Here is a 15,715-nt window from a genome sequence, read left to right on the forward strand (position 1 = left end):
ATACCTCATGAGTTCTAGAGAACATAATGCAGATGTGAAATATCAAAGCCATATCTCGGCCACAAATTACAAATGTTCACGTGGAATTCCTTAACATAATAGGGGACTCTGTCTACCCTTTTTGGCTACTCACATTGCAAAAGCAAAACAATAGACCTTTACATTAAATGAATTTCTATAAAAACATATACTCGACCGATCACCTATTATAACTGTTTCAAAATTACATCTAATATAAACCTAAATAAGATAAACCAATAAACGTTCCGGATACTCAGACTTTAAAAACGGACGTGAAACTATATAAGCTATCAGATTTAAAAGACACCCTCTGACCAGAGGTATGCTCTCGGATTTAAAGTAATAAAGAATCAAATTTGTTTAAATGAACCTCCTGACCAGGAGAATTCAGAATGATTTAGAATAAAAAAATTAACTCGACGAGAAGGATGTATATCTTGAATTTATATCGGAGTCACACTGACCAGTGCCAACTTCGATAGAATTTATGAATCAAAATTTTAAATTATTAAGATTAAATATGTATGAATCAAATTATTCATAAGCCTGCCAAAATCCCCTTTAAGGATCATGCTGACCAGCACAAATCCAGAAAGGTGGCTTACGGAAAACTCAGGACATTGTAGAAGGGAGAGCTGACCAGCCACTCCCCTCACAACGCCTGTGTTCTCCCAGCCCTGGACCTCGACAAGCGATTTAATCACCTAACGATTCCGGAATCTACTGCTATACTGATTATTTTGCCAGCGAGACTGCTGGTATTTATACTTGCGGGATTGCGCAAATCTATTCCCCAACAAAAGATTTGGACAAACTGAAAAGTTATTTTTAGCATCCAACAATTACCCCTTCCAAAAAGGCATATCGAGAAACACAATGCAAGCTAAACTTATTTACAAACCCGCGCAGCGCCGAACGAAAAAGAACCCATTGTTGTTAAGAAAGAAAAATAATGCAAGCTTCAACTTGCTTCGCGTTCTTTTTCGCTTGGCAGAAACTGCGTTACAATTTTAACAAAGATAAAATATACATTCAAAAGATTAGAACTCCAAAAGAATTTATACGAGGGCTATCGAAAAGTAATTTGAATAATAAAGAAATTTACCAAAATTTATCAATCGTTACATAGTCAATATAAAAAAAAACTTGACTGCATTACGAGTCACGAGAAAGAAATGATTGAGTGGTGAGGCAGAAGGGGTGGGGAATATTTTCTGATGAGCAGTCACATTTAATGTAGCTACATACCCATACACAAATGACATTTGAGCTAAAAAATATTTATTTTTTATAGTTTTCCTTGTGATAGAAGGGTCGCGGGTTCAATTCCCCTGGTGGACGCACTTTGCAAAAAGGTTTGGATCCTACTTTAAGCCGTAGGTCGAGTCTCGATCAGGCTATCTCAGCATAAAGTGTTTGCCAGGGGGGAGGTAAGGGGGTTGGACTGGTCTACCCCCTAATCTGACTCCTTCAACGCTTTACAATTTCATGTAATATATTATATTTATATTGAGCTTTATACAGTTGTTACGCAATACAACTTTCAATTTGTAAAGGATATACATTTTTGGCCAGTGCCATAATTTATCCTGAAATAAGGGATCAACGACCTTTGAAGGCAAGACATGTGCTATCAACCAATAAAACGATCGATATTTATAATCCATTACCTTTTTGTTTCTTAATCTAAGATCTGTCACGAAGATTAAGGGAGGAATGAACCCTAATTTTGAAAGTAGATGAAAGATAATTAATCTCCTGAGGAAAAAAAAACATTCATTTGTCGACAAGGTCATATGTTTAGAGCATGACTACGAAAGAGGCAATCGTATAATTCTCAAAGCCATAATAGCAGGGAGTAAGAAATAAAAGATCAATATCGCAACAAAATGCTGTAAGAAATAATATTTTTCTCGAAATAAGAACGAAGCTAGCACACAGCAGTAGAAAGAGCGCAAGTAATTATTAATCACAACAGATAAAATGTCGAAAATACATCAAGTTTCGATGCATGAGTAACAGAAAGGTTTGTTTCAATTTCACATTTACGATCAAGTAGAAAACTCGGGGAAGGCCAAAAGCGACTTAACTCCACAGAATTCTAGTTTTATAGTTTAGGTAATATTCACTTTATCGATGATATCCACGTCATCTATTTTGACCCAGCATTCCATAAAAATAACATAAAATGCATTAAAATATAGTAAAATATAGCAGTGACTCTCCCTTAATCATATCATCTTACGAAATAGCTTTATTGTTATATATATATTTATTATTACTGTCGTTATTATCAACTTTAACTATCGATTGTTACGATTGGTCGAAGATCAATAAGTCTTTCACTTTATCATCTTGAACAACTTGTAGTTTCTGAGTGATTGATAGCTATCGAATATTTTCTATTGTTGACTCATCTAATAATAGGAACTTCGAGATAATTTATATTGCATGAATTTGAAACTTGGTAAATATTTCACTAATCCAAGTTTTATCTTCGTTACGCTAGTAGTCTCTGAGAAGTGGATTGGATTTGACAATTTTTGAATGAACGGATCAATCGACTAAATTTCGCCGTGTAATGCTGAAATTTGGTGAATTCACTTAACCAAATTTTATAGTTTTACCTGTAGTAATGTCTACACCCGAAATACATCAAACCAAGGTTGATGCACTTTTGATACATCAATTTACAGTTAAAGTTTAATTTTAGTTTCTTTGAAATAATGGTGCCTGATCTTCTGAATTGATGTATTTCAGTGCATCACATATAACAGCAGCAAATAAAAGTAGACTTTGATGCATTTATCTGTGTGTATTTTGATGCACTAAAAAGTGCATCATTAGCAGTTTATTGGCTTTAATGGATTTCTCGAAAGTCAAAATATTTGTGTCGATTCACATATTTTGGGTTTTGTTTGCTTGACATCATTTCAATTTCTCACTTTTAAATATTATTTTGCTCGTTTGGACAGACAGACAGTAATTGATCTTGCCTCAATGAAGTATTCCAGAAAGAAGTTCACACTAGGTGGGTTTCTGAGTTACCAATGGGTCACATGACGTTAATTGTTGTCACATTGAGCTATTCTTTGGTGGATCTTTTTCAGTCCACAAAATTTTGTCTTTGTAGTCCCTTTGGGAATACCATTAGGTGACAGACACCAGTTGCATAAGATTTTTTTGTTTCAGCCTTTTGACTAGTATCTTGTGCTTACGTAAGGATTACAATTTCTTATCCTAAGAGTTTTCTGAAGTTCGTTCCTTTTATCCCTCTTTCCATCTCTCTCTTTGGCTCCCTTCTTTCCTGCTACGCCTTTTTTTCTTCTTCGATTCTTAATCTCTTTGTTCTATTCTCAAGTTTTACCTGCTTTTCACTCCACTCTCTACCTGTTTCTCTTCCTTCTCAACCTCATTCACTCTTTCTCCTCTCCTTATTTTATTTTTCGTTCTTCTTTTTCCTCGTCCCTACTGGTGCATGAGTTCGAACTGGGGAAACATCACACCCTCTCTTTCTACCATCGAATGTGACTTCCTGCCCACAAAATAGGCAATGCTTATTGAATTGAAATTTTCCCACTTCTGATCGAAGCACAGGTTCATTACTAGTACTAACAGCTGGTTTTGTCCTTTTAAATACTTCAATGTTGTTTGGTTTACACCATGTTTTCCTACATTTAGAATGAACAGACTGTCCTTCTTGAGTTCGTATATCACTTTCTCTTAATTCACTTGCTTGTGTATTCCATAACTTCCTTTGCTTCGTAATGTCACTCTTTGTTCATCAGATAAGTTCTTGTCACAAAGGACAATTTCACAACTAGATTCTCATCCATGATATAATTACATGAGCTTACAATAATGATATATTATGTGCTGTGTGGCTTTTAACTCGAGTCATGAAAATGCTGATGATATTGATGACCTGACGGAAAACTGGTCATGTGGCAACTGTGCCTTTAGAGGAACGTAGAACGGTCAACTCTGAATGGTACACAACAATTTGTTTGCCAGAGGTCTTCGGTCAAATACGGAAAACAAACAAACGCCGTCGGATCATTCTTCATCAAGAAAATGCCAGCTGTCACACATCTCGTCTAACAACCGACTTTATGAACAGTCAAAAAATCGAATTGATGGGTCATCCGCCGTACAGTCCTGATTTGGCACCCAATGACTTCTTCTTGTTCCCGAATGTCAAGAATAAATTGCGTGGACAACGATTCTCGTTGGCGGAAGATGCCGTTGATGCGTTCAAAAACCATATTATTTATTTAATTGTAGTTGTCTCCAACAGAGAAAGCTTCTCCAATTATGGGAGACTTGCATACAGTTTAAATATACATACATAATTAATAATATATAAAAACACACATACACACAAATAAAGAGATACTTCACACAAATAGATATTTACAAGACAAAACAATACAAAGCCATACCTACACTCATAATAAATGGTAACAATATACCTCACCCATGATATATATACATGTTCAGAAATCCCTAGATGTCTGCACTTACAAGACAATAATTTCTATAATTTCTTGCGCAAACCATAATGATTGAAATTTTGTCTTGCAAACATTCAGGGAATACAAAACAATACAAAGCCCTACATACACTCATAGTAAATGATAACAAATAAATACCTCACCTATAACATATATTTATATTCAGAAATCCCAAATATTTGCACTTATAAGACAATAATTTCTATAATTTCTTGTGTAAAACATAATGATTGCAACTTTGTTCTATAAATATTCAGGGAATACGAAAAGTCTAACTCATTATCTATCATTGATAACTTATTGTACAAATCTAACATTTGCTGTAACGGAGAGTTTTGATACTTCTTAGTTTTAGCCATTTGACAATTCAGCAAGTTTCTATTTCGAAGATGACAACATGTAGTATTAAAAGATATTTTGCTTAAAATTTGAGCATTATCAATAAGGCCATTAATTATTTTATACAAAAATAACCGTTGCATAAAAATTCTCCTTGACCTTAATGATGGCATGTCGATTTCTCGTTGAAGTGTATTGGTAGATAACATTTTAACATTACAATTCTTACCATGTTTTTTGGAATACAAATAACGTTGAAAGCGTTTTTGTATTTGTTCTATTTTTTCTATATATATTTTGGCTATTGGTGACCAGATTATAGATGCATATTCCAAGGTACTCCTTCTTGAGGTGTCTCAAGAAGATTGGAAAAACTGCTTTGACAATATTATAATATTAACAAATGAAAATTATATTAAAGAGGAAATAAAAAGTAGGCTCAATTCAGGAAATGCATGTTACTTCTCTCTTCATAAACTTTTGTCTTCTCGTTTAATATCTAAGAAACTAAAAGTTAAAATATACAAAACAGTAATTTTGCCTGTAGTATTATATGGGTGTGAAACTTGGTCCCTTACACAAAGAGGAACATAAATTGAGAGTATTTGAAACTAAGATCCTTAGGAAAATCTTTGGACCTAAAAGGGATGAGGAGACAGGTGAGTGGAGAAGGTTACATAATTTAGAACTACATAATTTGTATTCATGTCCAGATATTATTAGAATAATTAAATCAAGAAGACTTAGGTGGGCAGGCCATGTGGCACGAATGGGAGAGGAAAGAGGAATTTACAGAATTCTTGTTGGGAAACCTGATGGTAAGAGACCTGTAGGAAGGCCAAGACAAAGATGGAGGGATAACGTTGAGATGGACCTAAGGGATATCGGTAGGGATGGGAAGGAGTATATAGATCTTGCTCAAGATAGGGACAGATGGAAGGCCTATGTTGCTGCAGCCATGAACCTTCGGGTTTAAGAAGGCTAGAGAGTTAGTTAGTTAGTTTTCTTCTTTTTCCTATTCCTCTGCTCTCTCTCTCTCTTTCCTATCTCTTTACTCCTTTTTCTCTTTTTCGTCCCTCAGTTTTCTTCTCCCTTTCCCTTTACCCCCTTCTCTCAGTCTTATCCTATGCATCTTTCTTCTTCTTCCTTCTGATTTCTCTCTCTCTCTCTCTCTCTCTCTCTGCCACTCTTCTTCACTTCCCATCTATTTCTTTCCTGTTCTATCTTCCTTCATTCTTATTTTCTTTCCAATTACTTTTCTCTCTATTTGTAACCCTTTCTCCTTGTCTTTACTTTAAATTTGCTGTAATTGTATAAGGAACTGCTGCTACTGACACATTGTTTTTCCCGCCAGGCGCTTACGGCTTCACCCAACTGGAATCTCCGCTGGAGGAGCAGAAGTTCCACACGAAGCAGGTGAAAACCAGGGAAGCAGAGCAAGCAGTGCAATACTTGACCTCGAAACTCTATTTGCTCCGAAGTATGAACAACATGACCGAAGAGGAATGGAAAAGAAAGGTAAAGAAACAATTTCTATGATTATGTACAGGTGGCGGCAAAGATGAATGGTAAAATATCCATCGTAAAACCCCCCTTCAGGAATAGAAACATAAATATGAATGGAAACGAGGACAATCACTTCTCCAACATGTGTTCACTTACGTATATTCCTTAAAAATACATGAAAAGTAAAGGAAAAAAATTAAAAAAAACTATGCATCTTTATTTGTTTGCATTTATCTATACTCAATGTTCGAAATCAAGAAAATATAAAACGGGAGGAATCAGAATTTAATAGAATTTAAAGTCGCATTGTTTTAAGGATATTTGTACAAGACGATAGTCCATTTTCAGACATCACATTTAACATGTCAGCGCCCTCCCCATTTTAACATAATGCACTACATAATGTAGTAAATTCTTGATGAATGGCGCAAGGTCAATCGCAACAAAATGTGTGCAATATTTGTAAAATAGTAAAGTTTTATGTTAATATAAATATTTATAAAATTTTCCCACACCATTGGTACAGCGGAGGTGAAAAATTAAACAGTATCGACCTTTTCAAAGTTTTCAGTTTTCGCCTACTTATATATTTTTTGCTTTCTGCTAATTGCAGTACGTCACAATAATATACAATTCAATTATATTGATTGCTTGTTTAAATCTAGGCTGGGATTCGAACACGATAACTTTTGTGGCGAGATCAAAAGTCGACCGCTTCATGCGCTCGGCCACTTAGCCGGCCATAGATGATTCATTATTGTTGTGACTCACACTTAGTTTCATATGGTCAATTGGACACGACATGGAAATTAGTGACTCTCAAAGGAAAATTTGCGTGATAGACTAACGTGACGGCAAGGGTATCGTTATCATTATCCTCAATCGACTGCTATTCTCCGTTTGCAGAAGTTAATACGAGTGAAAGTTTTCGTACACTTAGATTACGAGATATCAATGGCTCACAAGTCATCGATTATTAAGATGTACCGTATACAAGATAAACTACAAGAGCTATTATTTGCTAGGCATATCAGTCAAAGTTGAGCAGTTTTCTCGAGCAAAGTTTGAATCGAATTTTTTCGAGAATGCTGCATAAAAGAGAAACGAGAAGGTAAAACGTTTGTTAAATTAAAACCATGGATCAAATGTTCAATGTTCAGAGTAAATAATATTTATTTCTTCTGCAGTTATTAAGCTGTTGCCGTGCATTCGATTATTGTTTCATGATTAGTCAGATTTATTCATCTTTCTGAAAAGAAATATTAACTTATTTTCCTTGGTAGGGTTGAAAAATGTACCATTTGGCGTCCTGACAATTTAATTGCACGTAATGAAAACGTTAATTATTCGCAAAAAAAGCAATCCAATGTCACCTGGACTCCTAAAGTGATAAATTCAGACTATAACCTCTGTACTTCAAATAAATTTGTCCAAAACTTACGTTTTTGCCAACCGGTTGAAAAAAGGAAATAATTGGTTGTTTTAGAATCAAATTCACGTTATCCTCCAACGTCATTCAAATAGCGAGAGAAAAGAAAGAAATCAGATCTCAGTGTGGTCACCTCACAAAAGTTATAACCGAAATTTGTATGTAGGAGATTCTCAAAATGTTGTCGCCCCCTTAAATTCAGGCCTGTACAGAACCGCCATGGGAATAATCACATTTTTTATATACATGTAAAGTGCATCTCTAAATAACTGTAGATACGAGGAGCCTGTTTTTCTCTTACTAACAATATAAAATAGCATGAAAAATAGTGCATGTAGTAGGTTGGAATTAGGATGAACCCGAAAATAATTACTACAGAAATGATCTTTGGGGTGTTGTTCATCTACTTCAGGGTAACTAATAGCCAGAATGCTAAAACCGTACGCTTTGGGGAAAACTAGATATCTAAGGAACAATAATAGGGACTAAATAGGCTTTGTCATGAATATTATGTAGAATACTTTTTGCCACAAAACCTTATCACAAGATTATTACGTCCATATATTGTATCAGTCTATGAAATGTATGAAGGTATAATAGAGCTAAAAATTCGAATTGTAGAAGTACAGGGTGGCGTGGAAGTCACCTTACACATTTCACATGGAACTAATGACGGAATGAGGAAACAATGATCGAAAGAGTTCGGTGATAGTGATATTCGTGATCACTGATAGGTTGGGGGGTGCCATGCGATTTTGCCTTGTGGGACATGGTGTACTCCTCACAACCGACAGACGTGGCGTGATTGTGACTTATTGGGTGAACCGAAATTGGGGCCACCCTGTATTAAAGTGAAAAAAAAAAATATATATAGGGAACGTGTATGCTGGTACGTTGTAATATGAATGTTTTGAAATGTTTGAAGTCTATAAGGAAATATAAATGTCTATGAGCATAGGCGTAACTTGGCGGTGGCGGGGGGCACTTGACCTTCACCACCAAAATTTTCAGGTTTGTGAAAATTTACGAGTTAATGGCAATTTTGTTAACCTCCTGAAACCTGAGGTAACGAGTATTTTTTTATATATATAATTTTTCAAATGCAACAGTAATTTATCAAAATAGTCATGGATGATATTTTTATGGGTTCGAAAACTTTTTTATTCTGCCCTCGAATGTCAAGCGTATTACATGAAACAGACTGTGTGGTCTTGGTGGTTCAACGGTTGTAGCCTGGTGTCGAGCCCCATATTAATGGGTCTCACTTGCTAGTTGATAATTTTTTATACTGTTATACTTGTATGTATTCGGGTAAACTATGGTAACGAATTGTTTTGGGTGATGGAGATGAAACGTTTGAGGACATTAAAACCTGCATATTTCATAAGAATGTGCTGAACATTTAAAATAACATTACACGGAAGAGCGGGGGTCCAGCTCTTACAACAAATGACTATGGATGAGACGGCCGTGTCCAATGAGAAGCCGATTTAGTATTATCCTTTCTCTGCCGGAGAGACCGTGTGGGAAACGACATGCACCAATGATGGGGTGTGACAGGGTGGAGCTTGTTCCCCATTATCACATCCTGCCAAATCCCAAGGAGGAAAGAACTGAACACATTCTGAAGATTCCTGGCTGATGCAAAGTGGAAAGCACTTTGCTGTCTCCATCAGCAGACTTTGGCAGCACCAGCAGCTGCTTCGTTGCCTTTGAAGCCCACACTGAGAGAGAAGGACGCTAACCGTCGAAAAATTCACTGCACTGTAGGGTGTCCGGATGAGAGTGGTTCCAAACTCTAGAGCAACCCGAAGGAATCCGAATACATGATGACTTTCTGTAAAGTGTGAAATTCAGCAAAGCAGAGCGCCTTTAGTATTGCACAGAGTTCTGCCATGTAGATGGAACAAGCAGAATGTAAAGCAAAGCTGTAACTGTGCGAGTTGACAACAGGGCACAGCCCATTGATTCAGCCGATATGGACTCATCCGTACAAAAAACAGTAAAATTGGTTATTGCGATCGAAACTGCAAAAACCCTTAGATTCCCCTGCCTTTGGGAGAGAAGTTATGAGACAGGTTAATGGGATATGCAAGCAATTCCCAGGTAGAGAGAGACGGGAAAGCGGAGGGGCAACAGGCAGATCGCTATCAACATAAAGTGCTGAGTTCATCTGCACGAACACATACAGAGTGGCCTTGTGGCACGAGGATGAAGACGGTACACAGTCAACTCTCTCTCGTCAGAGACTGTGCTAAGATGGATGGGATGGTATCGAGCGCAGATGGTGGCAATAACGAAAAATAAGTTGTCTTTGTAAAGACAATAAGGGCTCCGATACCTCCATAAACAAGTAAACGACTGAACCGGTACGAAATGCACCGGAACACAGATGAATACCAGCACGACGAATAGCTTTGAGGATGCAAAGTTGAGAAAAACGGGCAGTGCAATGCACAACTCATTCAAAGTCGAGCTTCGACCTGATGAGAGAACAATCAAGTCGAAAGAGAACAATGCGATCAGAACCTCAAGATGTGTGACCTAACACGTGGAAAAAGTTGAGAACTCGTAGACAAAGTACTTCAGCTGGCAGAGATAAGATGGCCAGGGGCCGAAATCGGGGAAGCGCTAACCACGACAAAGTGTGTTCGAATGGATTGAGAAGTTCAAAAACGGTCGGACGTGTTAAGCGCGAAGGAGCAGTAGAATGGCTATTCACATCCACTATTCACGACAACATTGAGCAAGTCCGTGCCATGATTCTGGCACACGAGTAACTATCGATTAAGTGGCAAGTCATCTGCAACATTAGTCCTCTATATTGTGATGCAAGTCTTCGGCAAATTTCGGTCCCTGATACACCTTCAGACCACAGAAGAGAGATTACTGATCACCGTTCATCTTTGGTATAAATGGAGTGTGCCGTGGCGATTTTTATCCTGGAAACAAGAATGTAAAGCTTATGGGACAAATACTACATTACAAGAAAAGAAAACAATAATTGTGAATCTCAATAATACACTAAATCAATGACAAATGCACACTTCATTGACATGCCTACTCAGAAAGCATTGTGGACAACCTAAAGAAAATTACGGCAAGAGTGCAGATATGACCGACCCTCGTATGTAGAATGATTCCCCCCAAGATTCCATCATTTGGCATTATGGATTTGAGTTGTCCTAACATTGGGGAACATTCCTATAAAAAAATTATTTTCTGTAGTATTTAATTACGGGTTGGAGCAAAATTTTAGTGGTCGCTGTTCTTATTTGGTATAAATGGATGCTGCTTAGGCCATTTTTACCCTGTAAACACAACGAGAAAAGAAAAAAAATGATTGTGAAAGTCAAATATACACTAAGTCAATGACAAATAAACACCCCATTGATATACCCGCACACAAATCAGCATGGCCAACATAAAGAAAATTACAACGAAAGTGCAGATTCTTATTGACCTACCCTCGTAGGTAGAATGATTTCCCCAAGCTTGCATTATTTGGCATTTTGGATTTGAGTTGTCCTAACATTGAAGAACATTCCTATATAAAAATGTTTTCTGTAGTATTTAATTCCGGGTTGGAGCAAAATTTTAGCTAATTCCACCCTACTAATTAGAAACATAATTTTTACACCTGTCTAAGGGTGGTAGGTAACATTTCAATATTACATAAACTGTACTCTGACCCAGCACCCAGGCGTATGTGGAGCAAGCGAACGAAAACAAGTCCTCTGCGCAGGAGAGGACTCAACCAATAAAAGCGTGAGGGAGAAAGGGATCGCATGGAGGGGAAAGTGCGACTACAGCTACCAGCAGCCCGTGCTACTTCGTTCTTTCCACTCGCTTGCTACCCTTCTCTACCGTTATGCGCGACGTTGCTCCACAGAATCCTGGGACAGTATTTGACTTGGACCCCCCCCCCCAGTCAGAAGAGAAATCGTCGCCTCTTCATCAGAGTATGCCTTTTGGTCATCCATTAAAATTAAAATGCTCCTAAATAATGAAAATAATGCCACCTTAGACTTACTTTTTATTTTATTTTTATCTTAGTGTTCTTTTTATTTTCCCCCTTTCCATTGTTAATGATTTCAGCGTTAAGTGTTAATTACGAACTGAAATGTTGTTAATTACGAAGTACGAATGCTACAAGGATAACATCTTGTGTACTGGAATCGATTCAAATGCTACTTTATAACTATGTAAATTATCTACATCAACAGTTCATTAAATATCTGTAAAATGAACTGGGGATATGTCAATGTTATTAGTAGCCAAGACGCATATCGTGATCACGTATAAAACGCAGCTTCGATTAATACGAACGCTCCATGTAAAATCAATAGCATGTTCTCCATGGGCGTAAAATATAACGCCACCACTACAATGGGTAAGTGTCATGTCAGTGACAACCTGGAATGAAGTACTGGTTATTGAATGAAAGCTAAGTATTCAGGACAATTGATAAACCTATAAAGAGGTCACGGCAAATCAACTGCGTGTCTCTTGATAGTAAAATTAGAATGTGATAATGACCTGAAGCTAATAAAAGGATCGTTAAATAACAACAAAAGAACAGAAATTGACACTTCAGTTTTCATAGTTTTCCTTTTAAGGTTCAAACTGCAAAGCTGAGAGAAATATGTGATCGCCTTGTCCGTCAGTATCAATGTCTCTGTAACTACTAGGTCTGTGGAAATACAATTAAATATGTCAAATAGACCTCGATTCGTCATGTCGGTGAGTTTCTAGAGTTTTGTAACTGGTGTGTACTGCAAGAATTGCAGCTTCCATATGAGTACATTGTCTTGCCTCACATTCAGTTTTAAATCCATTTCATGCACCGATAGGCTAATCAGGACTCAGTATCAATGAAAAACTATGTTTGAATTTCATGTGAGTTTGATTCTATATTAATTATGATGGAATAATAAAGACCAGGCCACCATATTGGAAAATTCGACATATTCAACCTACACACTCCTACACTATTCTCTTTGGAAATGATTTCATGTCATATGCAATGCAACTGCAGAGATGTTTGCATTTGTGATGTATCTTTTTTTTATTTTTTAGTTTAGGGCAATAGTTTTTGTTCATTGACTTTATTTATATTCCTCTTGCAGAAATAATGTTAATAACACAACTTCAATAACTCGACGTCGACAATAACTAGCTCCTCTGGATAAATTGTATTACTTGACCATGCGTTGGCGAGTTTATTCATTGATATCGATCACGCTTACCGGTAACCTTGCATATGCGTGCTGTGTATGTCAGCACACGTGCTTAATTACTGCCTCAGAAACTCATATTCAATTATCAGGAGGATGGAAGAGCACTTTGGAATATCTTATATATATTTACAAGTTCGTATTTTTCCGTACGTATTTGGCAATTCATTCTCAAGGATAGCAAATCTACATGCATTCTCTTCAACTGACGTCATGAGAAGCTACCGAATTGATAGTTTCTTGCAGCGGGGTAGTAGTAATATTACTACTTACTGTACTACTAGTACTAATGTTGATGATATAATTGTATTTCTTATTTTTCGTAGTTTTCTCTTCACTCTTGGCTAATGGAGATGATGAGAATGAATATCGATTAGGTGAAATTGACGAAGTGGCATTCACAAAGAAACAGCCATGCCTAGTCCAGATCTCTAACCCGGAACTCGGTGGTAAGATCATAAGTCGTTCACTGAAGACAGAGGCTGCAGTTATGATGATGATGATTATGATGATGATAATAACAAAATCAACTCTGCGTTTATTAGAGTGGGTTTTTCCGGAGTCTTTTCAAACAAACCATTGTCTCGGATAATAAATATATAAAAGAACGTCACTGCAAAATATGTAATACATATGTAAAATTTGATATTGATATTATATATTGATATTAATTCCTGAGCTTCGCGACGTTAATCTTTGATAATTTGTCTAATTTATTGTGTCAGGTATTATAGTGGATAAAATGAATGACATTAGGGTGAATACTATTCTCCAGCCACTGTAAGAACGAAATTGATATAAACAAAGCCACGTGATTTCTGAGAAATAGTTATTTTCCTATGTGTTAGTTCTGGTGTTATTTTGCCCATGAGTATTTTGTTCGTGGCTGTACAACTTCAATATTGCAGCTATGTTGAGCGATGTGGTTTATCACACGCACTATATTCCTACGCGCAAGATTCTTGCACAACTGCCATTCGAACAACCAATAGGGTATCTCAGAAGTCAAATGTATTTGTTTGTATTGATTTCGTATTGACTGCGGACACATAATAGCTCCGATAAATGTTAAAACAGAAAAGGTTGAATAAAACGATCTAGACATACAGGCAATGAATGATACAAGCAGGAATGAAAGGGATTTCCAATCTCCAGTAGCAGTTACAATCCTAGTGGAGTAACGTTCTGCCGCCTTTGCAAAGAACTTTGTTTCGAACTGATTTGCGGCAAGCCTTGGATTATAAAGAAAGTATTATTTGTGTGCTCCCACGAGGGAAAATCCCTAGCTTTGGGATCCCCCTCTCTCATTGTAATGTTTTAACCCTCTGGAGATGTTACTTGTATTTATGTTACTTGGAGTAGCTGTTCCGCTACTTTTGTCTGATGGGATGGGTGATTATTACATGAAACTGACGAAGGGAAAAAAGTCGCTTTTCTACCTCTTGAATCAATCGCCACGATGATGATAAAATGGACAATGGGACAAATACAATGATGTATCGATGTCTACCCCATCTGACTTTACATGTTGTCGTGAATTTTTCAAATACCATACTCAATGTACTAATATAATATTGCATGCATGTGGGTTTCTAATGTCTCTTAGATGGTTACAAGAATTGAGTGCTACATAACCGCTTCCTTTTATGACTAACCACTAAGTTGATTGCAAAAACAGAGTTCTTTGGAAAAATCGATCGTTTTGTTTTAACGGAAAAACACTACCTTACCGTACATCAATACGCGCTGCTTTCCGCTAATCCACTCACAGCTCATTAAGCTGACTTGCCCTCATATAGAAGCTCTCTGTTATAACTAACCAATAAAGCTCACTTTTAGTGCGGATAATAAAGATGTTAATGGAGCTCTGTAGCATATTTTCCCTTAAAATAGAACTGTCATTTCGCCAATATAGCACTGCCCTTCAACAATGACTCTTCAAGATCCAGAAGACTGGAGAAAATTATATATGAAAAATAATGGCGTCTCAAGTCTGGGAAGAAAGAAGCATATAAAAATGGTCCATCCGTGCTTTGAAGGTCGAAACTACACTTACTTAGAATACTAATCACACACCTATCACCAAAGACACCAAATACTTTTATGTCAATTTTATTTCTTCCGTTAGCAGATAGTCGGACAGATCCATCGAAATATTGAATATACCAATTACTACAACTTGATATTTCTTCCTGTCCACGAAATTTTTATCTCTGTTATTTGTAGTTTCGGAGCTATTAACAGATATCAAATTGTTCATTTATTGACATGAATGAACAACAGAACGGATCAGTCGGGAACATTTTGCAGAATTAATTTAATAGATCTATACAAGCGATATTGCTTCACTATCAAAGACAGGCAAGCGTTCGGAGCGAGATGCTTTATATCACGTTAGATTAATATTAAGTATATATTTCAGTCCACCAAATTTTATGTTTTCATCTTTAGTAGTCTATGAGAAATCAATATGTATTGATTGGTTTCGATTTTTCAGTAGAACAAACATTTACTACCGATAGAGATGTAGGCTATATTGCGTCAAGTAAATAATTCACAGTTTTAAACTCTTCAATTTATAGCTTGATGGTTTCGGAGATATCAAAGCATTAAAAATGTATCCATTGTTGATTTTCAATTTATTTACCCCCATAGACAGAAGGACTGGT

At 36.6% G+C, this 15,715-nt stretch overlaps 1 protein-coding gene across 1 annotated transcript in view; it reads left to right on the forward strand.

The window, feature by feature from the left end:
• LOC145994992 (TWiK family of potassium channels protein 7-like) overlaps positions 1-15,715 on the forward strand; it is a 69,978-nt gene that overhangs the window by 17,722 nt on the left and 36,541 nt on the right. Inside the window, exon 2 of the mRNA XM_083131525.1 lies at positions 6,229-6,392. Coding sequence (XP_082987651.1) covers positions 6,229-6,392 — 164 coding nt within the window. The remainder of the gene's footprint in view (positions 1-6,228; positions 6,393-15,715) is intronic.

Source organism: Lepisma saccharinum, chromosome 11, assembly GCF_977018435.1.
Source record: "Lepisma saccharinum chromosome 11, izLepSacc3.1, whole genome shotgun sequence".
Classification (NCBI taxonomy): Eukaryota; Metazoa; Arthropoda; class Insecta; order Zygentoma; family Lepismatidae; genus Lepisma; species Lepisma saccharinum.